Source organism: Ischnura elegans, chromosome 2, assembly GCF_921293095.1.
Source record: "Ischnura elegans chromosome 2, ioIscEleg1.1, whole genome shotgun sequence".
Taxonomy (NCBI): Eukaryota; Metazoa; Arthropoda; class Insecta; order Odonata; family Coenagrionidae; genus Ischnura; species Ischnura elegans.
The window spans coordinates 48,755,766-48,769,919 of record NC_060247.1 but is presented as its reverse complement, the minus strand read 5'-3'; the positions used below and the strand labels follow the sequence as shown (position 1 = coordinate 48,769,919).

At 38.7% G+C, this 14,154-nt stretch overlaps 1 protein-coding gene across 5 annotated transcripts in view; it reads left to right on the top strand.

Annotated features, from left to right (window-relative positions):
- Positions 1–202: 202 nt before the first annotated feature.
- Positions 203–14,154, top strand: part of LOC124153689 (nicotinate phosphoribosyltransferase) — a 54,401-nt gene continuing 40,449 nt past the window's right edge. For 3 of the 5 annotated variants that reach the window (XM_046527003.1, XM_046527000.1, XM_046526999.1), the window contains exons 1-5: positions 203–485; positions 991–1,161; positions 1,255–1,381; positions 1,686–1,769; positions 2,950–3,077. In XM_046527003.1, coding sequence (XP_046382959.1) covers positions 401–485; positions 991–1,161; positions 1,255–1,381; positions 1,686–1,769; positions 2,950–3,077 — 595 coding nt within the window. In that variant the 5' untranslated portion in view covers positions 203–400. Of the gene's footprint in view, positions 486–601; positions 696–990; positions 1,162–1,254; positions 1,382–1,685; positions 1,770–2,949; positions 3,078–14,154 lie in introns of those variants that run through there. The other 2 variants (XM_046527002.1, XM_046527001.1) reach the window with 2 other exon arrangements.

Here is a 14,154-nt window from a genome sequence, read left to right as displayed (position 1 = left end):
AATCCGGTATGTGGCATTGTGTCTGGAAGATGATTGCAAACTTCTAAACTTAAAAAACTTCAAAACTTAACTCATTAGAATTACTCCAATGAAACTGCGCGCCAAACGTTTGTCGTTATTCAGATGTTTTTATTGTGTAATCGATAGCTCCGTTGACATCCGCTATCCTCGCGCTACTCGAGTACGCTGCCGCTGCTTCTCGTTCTGCCCAATCCCGTTCATTCTATCCAGCTTCAGTCTGATGCTAGGGGTGTACGGGGAAGGTAGTGTGATGGTGACGGACAAGGTCGCTCCTTAGTATTATGCTAAAATGCCAGTGGCTTGTTGTTTACAAAACGTTGGAACTGAATGCAGAGAACACCATCGACCATCTGAAGTTTGATCAATAGAATTATATACAATGGCAGAAATGAAAACAATTGCCACGAACGGAGACATCGCCTACCGATCTCGTCAGAATGGGATAATTCAGCCTCTTTTAACAGGTAAACTACCTTTTATTTCTGCTAAGCCGTTCTAACTTCAGTTATCTTCGCTAAGTTTTCAAATTCTGTGGTATACCCCTTGTTATTTACGATGCGCACAGCGCTTTTCTATTCGACATTCACAAGGTCGTTCATGAACCCGGCATGAGAAATTAATAATACTGAGTTTTCATGAATATATACTTTCACTGTTCAACATGGAGCTTCAAGGTACACATTAATGAAATTTCGCACGTGTAATCATATTAAGGAATAATTTTTCTCTCATCTTTTGGCGTATTCATCTCGTAGTTTTGTCATGGACATGTTATATAACCCAATATTTTTATGACCAGAGGCATTTACTGCAGATAGTTTCTCAGAAATATAACCCATAATCATATGTGATCCTTTCTTTATAATGTGAAAAATTAAACATCTATTTTTTCTTCTGATTTGCCTTGATCGAGTCCACATCCTGATGTTGACCTGTCCCTAAAGAAGCATTTTCTTACCTACTTCACAGATTTGTATCAAATTACTATGGCATATGCTTATTGGAAGTCGGGAAAGATAAATGATGTTGCAGTGTTTGACCTTTTCTTCAGAAAAAATCCGTTTCAAGGTGAATTCACAATATTTGCAGGCCTTGAAGAATGTTTGAAATTCTTACAGAAATTTCACTATTCTGACAGTGGTAAGTCATGGAATTGTTGGATATACGTCGAATTCGATGTCAAAGCTAATAAATACGGAATTGATGCCATAAATATTGATTATTTTTTTCCAGATATTGAATATTTAAAGCAAACACTACCTCCTACAATTGAACAAGAGTTTTTTGAATTCCTTCGACAGTTGACAGCCAAGGATATAACTGTATATGCTATCGAAGAAGGATCTGTTGTGTTTCCTAGGTATTAATGATAAGTTTTCTCTGTAATCGTTAAATCTGTGGTTTCAGGTTATGAATTAGCCTTTGAAAAGCTTTGAGAATGATTTGCTATTTTGACGGGTCTTGTACCCTAATTAGTCTCGGTTATGATTTTTCCCGGCTTAACTTACTGAATTTTAAATTTAAAATTGGCATGAAAAAATATTGCCTTCATCTTATGCATTTGTAACATATTGTCATCAGTCATACAATATTTTTATAAACATTTTTCTGTTCGGGCAACGGTTGAAGGCACCTCTTTCATTTGTAATTTGCTTATTTTTCAGAGTACCATTGCTCAGGGTTGATGGACCATTGATCATTGTTCAGTTGATCGAAACTACCCTTTTAACTCTTGTCAACTATGCCAGGTTAGTTAATTCTGTAAATTATCTTTATAAATATTGTTGTCTGATATTCCTTAGGTTGTATAAGTCATTTTTCCATCTATTGGGTCCGTACAACATTGCTGCTTCTCATTGATTGTAGCCTTTTGCTTAGCTGGTATCATTTTCAATGTTGTGACGGTTCATCATCAAAATTATTTTCCATTTTTCATGTTGAGAATAGGTATTCATGATAGGTTATGTATGGTTAGTTTGTAGTTGAAGGGCCATTCTAATTTTGAACTTGAAATTTGTTTTTTTAAGGTTAAGTTCTCATTGCTTGTAATGTCATTTCTCACATCATTGCGTCAGCTTATGATAGCTTGTCTCAATTCAAGAGCCGATTGAAAGGATGTCACAATAATAATCTCCCGATACCAAACCTTTCCCTGGGATTCCCCTATGACCGAGGGTTAGGTTCCAATTACCTCTCAGTTTTTTGAATTACCTTATTAGTTTGAAGTTACCTTGGAAATTTTACTCTTTTAGTGGTTCCTCAAGCAATGAAATAATCAGCAAAAATCTTAAAAATCCCTTGGTTGTAATGGCAGTTTTGTTTCAGGTATCAATTGAATGTCATTTCTAATGAATATTCTTCATTAAGTGTGCGTTAACAAAAGGAGTGATACCCTACCTGTTGCATGATTAGGTAAACAGTTGGAAATACTGTTCCAAGTCTGGGAAGGATCCGTCTGAACTAGTTTTATTTTAATCACCTGCATTTTTATACTAATTTATCAGAAGGGTGAAAAGAGGATGCTTGGGTTGTGTTGATTTATGAAATCCTCTATGTTATCCCGGTTCAGTAGAATCATAAGTGCTCAGCTAAGGTGTGAGAAGTAGAATGAAGGATAAGGCAGTATTCTTGGCAGGTAAAGGTATTTTATTTGGTGTATTTGTATTCTCAGATGGGTGGTGTGTGGGCTTGGTGAAACCTAATAATACGTTTTGGCAAGATAAAATTAATATTCTTTCTAACTCTTGTATTTTTTGTAATTTTGTAAGGTGAAGATATTTTGGTGGCAATGAAAAATATTGATACTGATTAAATATTGCTTGTTTAGGAATAATCCAAGTGTGTTCAATATTCTCCTAAATAATCAGGTTCCTTATTAAACTCTTTCTCTCTATGACATTACCAATTTTTCTTTATTTCATTTCATAGCTTAATGGCCACAAATGCTGCCCGTTACCGGATGGCTGCTGGAAAGAACATACAACTGCTAGAGTTTGGGCTACGTAGAGCACAGGGACCTGATGGAGGTCTTTCAGCATCTAAATACTGCTACGTTGGTGAGTTGAAATGTTTTTTCTAAAAAGTGAAGTCTCATGATATTGCTTTTGCTCCTGTATTTACTATTGATGTTATTCCTTCTTCATGCTACTAGACCTTATTCCCGTAAGAGGCATAAATGAATATGCCTTTCTCCTAATAGTAACATCCACTTATGTATTTTGATTCGTATATACAGCTAGGTCTCATGTAAACTCTGGGATCATTCAGTATGTTTTACACGAGTGTGAAACTAGTTAGAAAGATAAGATGGGGAAAGAAAGTAACTGAGATTCAAAGTTTAAATCATCACTAAATTTCTTGCAGTACAGTAAGATAAAAATGTAAGTAATAAGAGAAACAGTAAGATGAAAGACAAAAGGCTTGGTTACAAGTATAGTTAAACAGGCATATGTTAATGTGTTATAAAAAGCACTGTTAAACCATTTTACTTGAATAAAGCATGAATAGAAAATAATTAAATGTTCTTATTTGGTTCAATAATTCGTGTTCCGTTCTGATCCACTATAATCATGTGATTATTCACATATCAACTTCACTCATGTGTAAATGAATTCTGTAACAATGGCTATTCTTTTTCATTAAGCCTGCTCATGGGTTATTGTATTCAACCATTTTCCCTTGTTTCTTTCTACTCACCAATAATCCTGCTCCTAAGTTATTTATCCCTGCATAATGGTGTAAGTAATGAGGAAGTGCTAAGAAGAGTAGTAGAAAATAGAAGTCTTTGAAAAACCTTAAGCAGAAGATGGGACCACAGGAACTTTGGGCTGCATTATGAGACATGATGGCCTGATGAAAACCATCGTATAGAGAGAGGTGGAAGGGAAGAAGGGCAAGGGATGACCCCGAATGAGTTACATAGGACAGGTTTTAAAGGATGTATAAGAGAAGAAATATGTAGCTATGAAAAGGCTAGAGGAATGGAGAGCTGCGTCAAACCAGTCTTAGGATTGTTGACTTATGATGATGATGGTCACGTAATTACCACATTTATTTGTGTCAATCATGCCCTCATTAACACCACATATTCCCTTTCTTTATGGACTCCTTTTGTTAATGGTTCTCCCACTTTCTTGAATGACTTATAACTACCCGTGTCCTTACTTTGATTAAAGTTCTAAATTAATATTCTTAGTTCAAGTGTGTGTGTATAGGAAGCAGTCTGTGGTAAAGAACTGCCCTTCAAAGAACATTTTTACCAAGAAACTGTAATAGGGTTTCAAAACAGTAAAACATTCATGTATGCTGTATAGCCAGGCACATATACAATGAGAAGGTCGTTGAGGTCATAACTTCTAAAGACAGGAAGTAGGCATGGAACACCTCTGAAGAACAAGACATTTAAAAGGGAGACAGGAGGAAGGTGGCCTTGTGCTAAACCCATCATAGGAAGCAGTAAACCTTACATCTTTGGGGAAAATAATTTTTTTTGTGTAATCTGTGCTAAAACAAAAAAGCTTGAAGTTAGTTAACTATACCGTTTGCAAAAAAATCTCTCTTTACCAACTTTTTCTCAGTTATTGAGGGGGTGGGCAGGTGTGCCTATGTGTATTTCCTTTCGTGGAAGTGTTATGTTTGTTTCTATGGAGATATTCTGCCTTTACATCACTATGTGTTACATTTGTAAAAAAAGTTTATCGTGAGTGCAATGTGTTTATACATAGACTTCAATGCAATCGTGAATAGCAGCATAGAGTAAGTATATACTTACTAATACTCTATGATAGCTCACATCAGTAGGAACACAACAGGCACAACTAGGAATATGCTTTTGGGGGGAGGATGGGAGGGTCTGGGGGTGAGGCCCCCCTCCGAGCGACAGGGGGTCCGGGAAAATTTTTGAAAAATTACATGCCTGGAAATACATTTTACATCATTTTGGCCCTTAAAATTTCACTTTGAGTAAATGCAGTAATTATACATCTACATCTACATATTACCCTGCGAGCCACCTCTAGGGTGTTTGGCAGGGGGTGACCAATCACCAGCATGCAGCATGCATTTGGACTCCCACATGCACACCACACCATCCAAAAAACGTCCCGTATAATAACAAACTATACTACTATATGCTGTTAGAAATAGAATATAGAATAGAAATTCAGAAACATGCATTAAGTTTTACATAGGTTAGTAGGCTACACTGCAAGTCATGCAATCTATTTACGTGTTCTTTTGCTGCCGTTATAATCTCTAACGGCAGCAATAGAACTCGTAAAATCTCTAAATATATGCCAAAACTAGACAATAGTTTAAAATATTTTTTGTGTTTCTCTTAGGCTTTGGGGGGATCTATCCCCCTCGTCCCCCCCCATAGTTTCTCCATCGGCTCTTATCATGACACTAATGGTGTCCATTAGTATTTCACATATTTATGCTTCATTGGAACTGATACATGTGAACTTAAAGTCCATTATTATTCGGATGAAGAACGAATTCCCATACCTACCTATCCAGTCTGCAAAATATCTATTTTAATTTATCGTATCTGTGACAATATTCTCCGTGTCACTGTGAAAGATAACCATTCATGTAACTCGAAATGGATAGTGTTGAAAGCCGAATTTTGAAACGAATGTCGATAACTTACAGCTACCAACGCGTGTTTTGAAATTGACATTTATTTTGTTTTCTCTACTGTGGAGTGGTATGCGGGAATCCGGTTGGTTGCGGAGAACAAGGACAGTATAGTGCCACTCCTTGGGGGGTCTTAGGTCGCCGAACCGTCGCGACGTTTGCATTCTCGAAATGCCCATTGCTGGACGTATGACTCACCGCCTCCCCATCTCCGCTTTTCTCAGTCTGCCCCTCTTGACCGTGACCGAATCTGGTGACGAATGACGAGTCGTAGCGGTGGAGCGTTTCTGCCAGCTGTTCGCGCAAGAAATGGGGGTGTTGAATCAGATTATTTGCTACGTATTCAATATTTTTTCTGAAAACGCTTTTAATCGATGATGGGCGATGATTTTATGGGGCTCCCAATTTTTTTTTACGCTCTCGGAATATGATTGGTGAGTTTTTCCACATTGATATCGTATTTTCTCATGCACCACGCGCACCTATTTATCCTTTCTAGTGACGTCAAAAACGTGGTGCGCATGATGTACATGGATGCACGGGTCACCGGCGAATTTACATTTTAAATGCCATCCATTTGAAGGAAAAAAATCGGCGAAGCTGTCAATTAGCTACGACAGAGCAATTACATACTTAGTTTCTTGACGTCTCGAATTACATTCTTTGTTCTTGATCTTTTCCTGACGTAACAGCGCTCCAAGTTGTCCCCCTCGCCACTACGATATTACGCGTTGTACTGTATTAAACGGTGCCGAGAAGTCCACTGAACATAAAGCTAGATCTCTTGATTACTCTTTGTGGAACTCCCCTTTAGAGTCCTCTTCTGGCTGCGTTACTGCTGTATATCGTCTTTATTTCATGCAAATGTGAGTAAATTATCGGGGAGGTCATCAGAGGTTGGTTAATTCCCCTGAGAGCCAGATGCTCCGATGTTGCGCGCACGGATTCCTGTTAACCATTTATTACTGCCTGTCGTCTCAGTTTTAGGTTAATCCTGCTGTGACCTACTCGAAGTTTTTTGATCTTTGAGTTGAGTGTATCCTTCCACAGGTTGTATTTGTGTTGCTCATGTTCATCTCGTCTTTCCTCCTTTATTGACCTTGTGAATAGCTTATTTCACGTCCTGTGGCCCGGTACCTCAGCGTAGTAAATGAGGATATATTAGGAATTATAAGGATTAGCTTTCCGTTTTGTGCGTGGCAGTATGCTTCATCAGAGTAACATATCCATTGAAGATATTCAGTGCCCATCTTATTGGCCGTGAAGAGGGAATTTCTTGATGGGATTGAGATTTTTGGGTGGTAGAGGGTGTGGATAAATCATGTACTTGCGGTATGCTGAAATCAGTGCGTGAGGGGTTCATACATGGAAAGCTTAGCCGAATAAGGATGGTTTGACGGCATCGATTACTTAATTGGGGGATATATATTCAAGGTCAGATTAAATTATTTTATATAAGTATAACCCTTAATACTTCACATTAAACATACTGGGATTACATACTATACATATGTGAGGAGTATCTCTGCATGCCGCGGCCATACCGTTTATTTTCCTCATTTCGGATGGAGGGATTCGAAGGATGGGTAAAGGTTTTGGCTAAATTGATCGATGAAGTTATTAGACATTGGTAATGCAAGTTAAAATGATAATTGTTTTTCGGATTTCTGCCGTGTCGGCCCATTTCTGGTGGACGGCCGTTTCGGGCGCATTCCAACTCCCATTTTCGGGGTTGGGATTAAAATAAACGTCATCCAATATTTCGCCACTCCGTGGTTGAGGATAAAAATTTTAAAGTACTGCTTATAGCAAGTGACATTGCACTCAGCCACGCGTACACTTGCAAAGTTACGTACATCAGTGATGAATTCTTCGTCAAAACTTTCGCGGGTACTCGTCATGTTGAATAAATACTTTTGGGCTATGTTGGGAATCCCTCGAGAAAGCGGTCAGCATCGGTCGGGAAACGTTGGGGCCACCCAAAAATTGACGCGGCGACATAGCCCAAAAGTTTTTATTCAACCAATGATGAAGTTCGCCATCCCTGCTATGCCAAATGATTTATTTCACGGTGAATGTCACCCCTGGGTATAAATTGAAATTCGTACACATTGTGCATCTCTGTATTTGTGCAAAAGTTAACATGAATGGAAACCCTCTTGTGTACTCGCGAATTTTGGAGGTAGGTGCTGTTAGTTGGTTTCACCCCTTTTCCCCTGTATACAGGCAGAATGTCATAAGTCGCTAGGGATATTCAGGGTATAATGGCCATAATCGACCTAATATGGGTTGGAATGGAGGCGAATCGATATGAAAACAATTCCTCTCAGGTTGCTTGTATCAACTCGTTTTTCCCCCGTGGGGAAGAACAGAATGTCGTGAGGCAGGTCGCATGTGTCACTGGCTGAAGAAAACAGGGTATTGGAGATGGGTGAACATGCGTCACATCTGTGCTTTGGCCTCCGTTTGAACTTGCCTTGACCCTTAGGTTCCTTATCATTAATTTTCTGCTCCTTGTGACCTTCATTGTGTGGTTACGTCAGATGAGCTCCTCCCTCGGCAATGCGAGACGTCTTGCACTCGTTGATTAAGTTTTATATTCTTTCTACGTAGTGTGTGTGCGGTATCTTCTTTTGTCTCTAACAACCGCGTTCAGAGTTGCTCATAACTGCATTCCTTGAGGAACGGCCATTAAAAAAGAGGGGAGAAGAAGCGTGGATAAGAAGTTGGTTTATAGCACCATGCATTAATTTATGATTCTCTTGGTGAATCTCGTGCATTCTTATCATCCAGATAGTTTTTGGCGGTTTTAGTTCAGCCTTTTCATCAAAGAATTTAAAAATTTTCACCTATAATGGATGTTAAACTTATTTCATTCATCATCTTTTTTCACCCTTTATTCATTTCTTAATTGTGTGCTGTTGTTCATGTCTTATATCCCTTAAAACTTAATGAAAAACTGGACTTGAGGAGGTACCCACAAGTGCTTATAGTAATACAAACGCCTTAAAATTTAATGCCACTATATGGTTGCTGTTAAAATTTTAGAAGTACTGCTTGTGACAAGTGCTATGTCACTTGTGTGTGAGAACAAGTGACATTGCACTCAGCCACGCGCACGGGTGCAAAGTTAAGTACACCTATGATGAAGTTTGCCATTCCAGATAAGCCAAATGATTTACTTCACGGCGAATGTCACCCTTGGTTATAAATTAAAATTGGTACACATAATGCATCACTGCATTTGTGCACCTCTTCGTTGGAGAATTCGCCGCAATAAATACGTTTTAATTTATGGACTGGATGTGGTGAAAACAGTTTCTCCTCTCCCGAATTGCTTCCCATTTCGACGAAGAAGTGAACATTTTATAGCATTGTTACCAAGGAACTAAGCTGTTGGTTACCATCGCCTAAGAATATTTTTATTGCATCCTCGTAAAATTCTCTGCTGTTTTTCATGCCCTCCGTGATGCTGCTATTTCGCCATGAAGTTCTAATTATCTTCCTTAGAAGTTTTTATTTTAGGAGCCTTTTCAGAAAATTGCCTTAGGTGATAGATGTCTCTTTAGCGACGAAGATTTTCGCTTTTACTTTTTTGGCTGTGCCGTATCTTTTATTTTCTTCTATATTGAATTGTGCTTAAGAGAATACTTTTCACCCCCACGTGGTCCGTGCTCAATGCTTGGAAAAACTATCATCGTTATGAATCGTTCACATCTTTGATTGCGCTCTTATTCTGCTGTCAGACTGCTGAATGAATAAAACGTGAATTCCGTGAAGAAAGTGTGTCGCTAGCGTGTTCAATTTTGTTAACCCGTCCATTGTGAAAGATGTTCGGTTTTCCTCGTACATACCTCACTCTTAACTTATATTGGGGGTTTGATTACTTGGAAAGATATTCAACGCGAATAAAACGTTGATTCGCCTCTGGAGATTTTTTTCTTGTCCCCAATTCCTTAGGGGTGGAAACTTAAGTGTTGGTAATTAATGAGTCGTGAGTATTTTAAGGAGTCATTTAAATATAAATGGGAGTAGGAAGTCCGAGGGCTCAATTCTCTAATTTCATGTCTATATTTAAACTCTCTTGCCCTCTTTTAGTTTGCATTGCTTTATTACACCTGCCCAATGGTACCCCTTTGCCGCAATAGTGTCATCTTTTAATATCTCATTCAGCCCCTAACTCCTTAACTCCTCGGGACAACGTCGCGATGATTTGTGTGTGGGGATTGTCTTTCTTGCTTGAATCAGTATCAAGTTTCAGTTTTCTTAAGTGCCCGTCCATCAGAATGCTTAGGTGTGTTTATGTTTATGGTTGCGCTCCTCGTGCAGTTCGTTGCTCCCGCAGTATCATTTTACTCCTCGATCTGAAACTGTGCAGCGCCTCCAGTCTTCTTTTTTTGTGTCTCGGGTTCCATATTTTTACTAAGGTTCCCTTCGGCGGAGTCAACCCTCTTTTGCCCTCAGGCAGAAATAGATGCATCGTCAAGATTCTTGACGTGATAATGCATTGCATGTTATCTTTTCAGCCGATGCTCCAATGGACTCGTCTATCCTTGTCTTCGTTTAAATAAACTGTCAAATTTTCACATGATATTTAATACGTATCGACCATCTTCAACATGCTATTTTCTATATAGCATCACGCATCATTCCCCATTTCCACAAGTTTTGTTAGAGTTCCACCCTAATAGATGTTGCCGATATTGCTCTGATGTAGAAAAGATTTTATTTTGCCTCTAATTATCGTCCAGAAACCCTATTTTTCAAAAGTAAGTTTGCTCTTTACTGGGGCCCAAGCTGTCTCGAAAATATGAGATTTCGTGAATCAGTTTCTCTTGGCTAGCGAAACTACCCATTTTATCAGAGCGTCGTTATAGGAATACAAAATCCCTTATAAGGTTTTTTTTCGGATACTTAAACATTGCCGTCGAGGAAGTAGCTGTATGAGTTCAAAATTTTCCCATAAGTCTGTAATTTTACCCTATGTTTTTCTTCGATTTTCATCCGGCTTTGAAGCATATAGAGTGCATACAATTTCTTCTCCTGATTATTGAATTTTAAATGTGTATGATCACAGTTCCATGCAAAGGAGAAAATACCGTTAAATTACGAACTTCATTCATTTTTCACTCCTTCTCCATGCTTATAATGAAAATATTAGACATCCTTAAACATTATTGAATGACATTTGATGATCTCCGCAGGGGCTATTGATATGCAGTAAAATATGGATAACGTGTAATCATTTCCTTGATAACGGTTGCAGATATATCCTTCGAATCATTTAAGACAAAAAAATCTCTCTCTGCCGACTTGCGTTCGGCGACGCTACTCATAATTTTGGGGTATCAAACTCATCTCCTATTCCGACAACTTTTTCTCATCAATTAATTGGAATGCCTTCTTGTATTTATTTGCTTATTTGTAAATTTTAGACTGCTGAAGAATATTTACGAATTATTTTCATGTTAGAATGATGGAATGTTCACAATTGTTTTTATTTTTATCAGTTTCGATAGTTCAATAAAATAGACCTATATTTTTCCGTTTTTCGGTCCTACTTCAAGAGCTATTCGTGGTGAATTATCGACAGGCTTACCCCTTTCGCTTATAAATTCATGGCGTCACTGACTCTTGCCGTGGGGTTTTCCGCTTCTCCGCTACTTCTTGGCCGCGCTCGTCGTCTTACGCGGTTACTTGTCATAAACACTCTCGTAATTGATTCTTTCTGTCAAGGATTGTGTCTGTCTGAACGAGTTAATGAGACAAAACTCGAATGAAGTCAGTAACTCATGAAAAGTGGGCAGAAACTTTCCCATATTTTCATTTGAAAGTTATGACAAAATAGTTGAAGGAAGACGACTCCATTTTTCTTTTCCCATTTATCTACCTAACCAGTGTACTATAAAACCCACTTCGGACCACTGACTGACTATTTCATGCAATAGGTTGGGGTGAACGGGACGAGATACGACTAAAAGTCATTGAATAATACCCCTCTAAAAAAGTCTAAACTTTAGGTAAACTTGTCGAAATGCTCACATTTTCTATTGCGATTTCGGGTCTGAGTGAACGACCCCATCGTTATATGTATTCCATTCGCAGGTAACAGATAAATTTGTCTGACGCTCGTTTTGCGGTTTGACCGTCGTCCATTCTTCTCGTGAAGCTTAGGTTTACCATTCCCCTATAAGTTGCTTAAAATTCTTTTTACCTTATTAAGTTTTATTTTAGAATTGTTAGAGCATCGCTAACTTTTTTGTGGTAAGTATGTGTACACTGCCAATGAACCCTGTCCTGATAACGATACTATTACATGTGCAGTTTAAAAAGAAAAGTTATGTGATTGGTTTACGGTTCGACAATCTTTGACAAGCGAACTCTGTCTTCGGTGTAGATAAAATGACTTGTTGACGAAAGTTGCTGACCTTGTGATGTATTTTTTATGAAATCGAGTTTGCGATCTTTTGCTGTGTAATATAACAGCGTTTCACAATCCTTGATTGTCAGCATCTTGTTTTACATTCGTTACTAATTTTTTGAATGAATTATACTTGTTCGCAATAGCGTGGAAAGATGTGGTGAGAGATGCATTTATTATTTGTTAGCATTGAGACGTCGTCTTGAGTGTGTACCTTCCCAACTCACTTGCAGTTATCGCTATGTAAGTAGTACAGCATACGTTATCGGCCAAGTGCTCGGGTAAATATCCCTTACAAGTGTGGGTTTTCTAGCTATTCAGTTGAACTACTTGAGAACTTATCGGAAGGTGGACAGTCGACACTAGTATTTTTTACTTTTTTCTCGTATCCAGAAAGAGCTGCTCACCCAAAATAGACCCAAAGGAGTATTGAAATTCTGTATGTGTTGCGTAAAATGTTTGTTCCAAGTTGCTTTTTTCGTTAACTTTCCATTTTCACGTTTTATTTACTTTCTATTTTAGTATTCGTTGGTTCTGTATTGCAAATGAGGAGTCCCGTGGACGGGGTATACGAAACTAGTGAGTCACCGGTATCTGTGGGCGCAATATAAATCAGCTGAGAGTGGTGAAATTTCCGTTCAGCCCGTTGTGAAAGCATTAAAATAATTTTTCCTTCATTCCTCCATTTTCCTTATCTCTTTCCGACGCTCACGTTAGTGTATTTCGTGTCGCAAAAGGACGGCTAAGCTAACTTTCGTGTCAATTCAGGCGAAAGGATAGGATAATTTTTTATAGTATCTTTTACGCTTGATTTATAGTGTTGCTGTTTGTCTTCGCCGGTAGTTATTGGTTGGATCGTCTTCGTAACAGTTTTACGGGAGCCGATGGGGGCTCGGGTCATACTTGAAGGTCGTGCGTCGTAAAGATTTTAGGGGAGCTGAAATTCTGAATGTCAAGATGGCCAACTTTCCCGAATCGATATTGAATGCGAAGTATCGTTGCCCTGCTCAGTATGGCGCGCCTAGCGTCAGCAGTTTGAGGTTTTCCGTGGGTTTCATGTTGTTGATTTTGGTCTTCATTGGGTCATCGGTTTGCTTTTTGGGTCATCTTTGTATCATTGGCGATCACCTCGGTCGGCCTTGAAGGCAGTGATGCGTATATTCGGGTGCAATACCCTTCTTTTTCGTTCTCAGTTCTCACGCTATCACGACGTTCGGAATCCTTCCTATCTTGAATTTCGCCAAATATGTTTGCGTTCTTCGTTCGTTCACAACATATTTTGCCTTGATATCACATGAATTTTCTATGCTCACTCTTAGTTAAATCTCGGCCTGCATCTTGCTTTTTCCACTATTCCTTTCTTCGATGATGGCAGTGACAATCGCTTAGGGGTCTCATTTATTCCACGTTTACCTTGAAGGTATCACGTTTTCCTTCATGGCAGGTTTTTGGTAACAGTAGTCGATCTTTCTTAGCGATTTTTTTATTCCCATATCAGTTTTTGGCATGTCTTGTTGTTATTATTATTATTACAGTTTGGATTTTGTTGTCCCCGTTGTTACTTATGTTTTTAGTGCTGTATTCCCTTGGTCAAACAAAATTGTTGAAGACAAGACGTTTCGACTGATTTCCTCCACCGATCTTTTTTTATGACGCTGCCATATGTTAGGTGAGGAAAAACTTTGAACTCTGTTTAATTTCGGCCTTTTGTGGAATGCTTTCTCGGGCGCTCGGTCTCGGCTTCAATCATGTCATCGAATACTCCCAGAAAAATCCTTTCCGATGCATCAATAAATATCGATCTGCAGTAATTCAACATATGATCGACGTATTAAGCAGCACTTTGAACAGTCGTACCGAAGCTAAGGAATGATATTGTTTTCATAATTTTTTTCTCTCGCCTTGCCGTATTTCTTGCGTGTTTTCAGGTATTACTAATCCGTAGCATGCTACATATCGACCCGTATACTGCGTCATTTCGTGGTCCATCTAATTTTGATCCTCAATTATCCCCGGATCAGTCCTATGCGCTATACTATATGGTGGAAAGGCACGGATAATGTAGGAACCTCGTA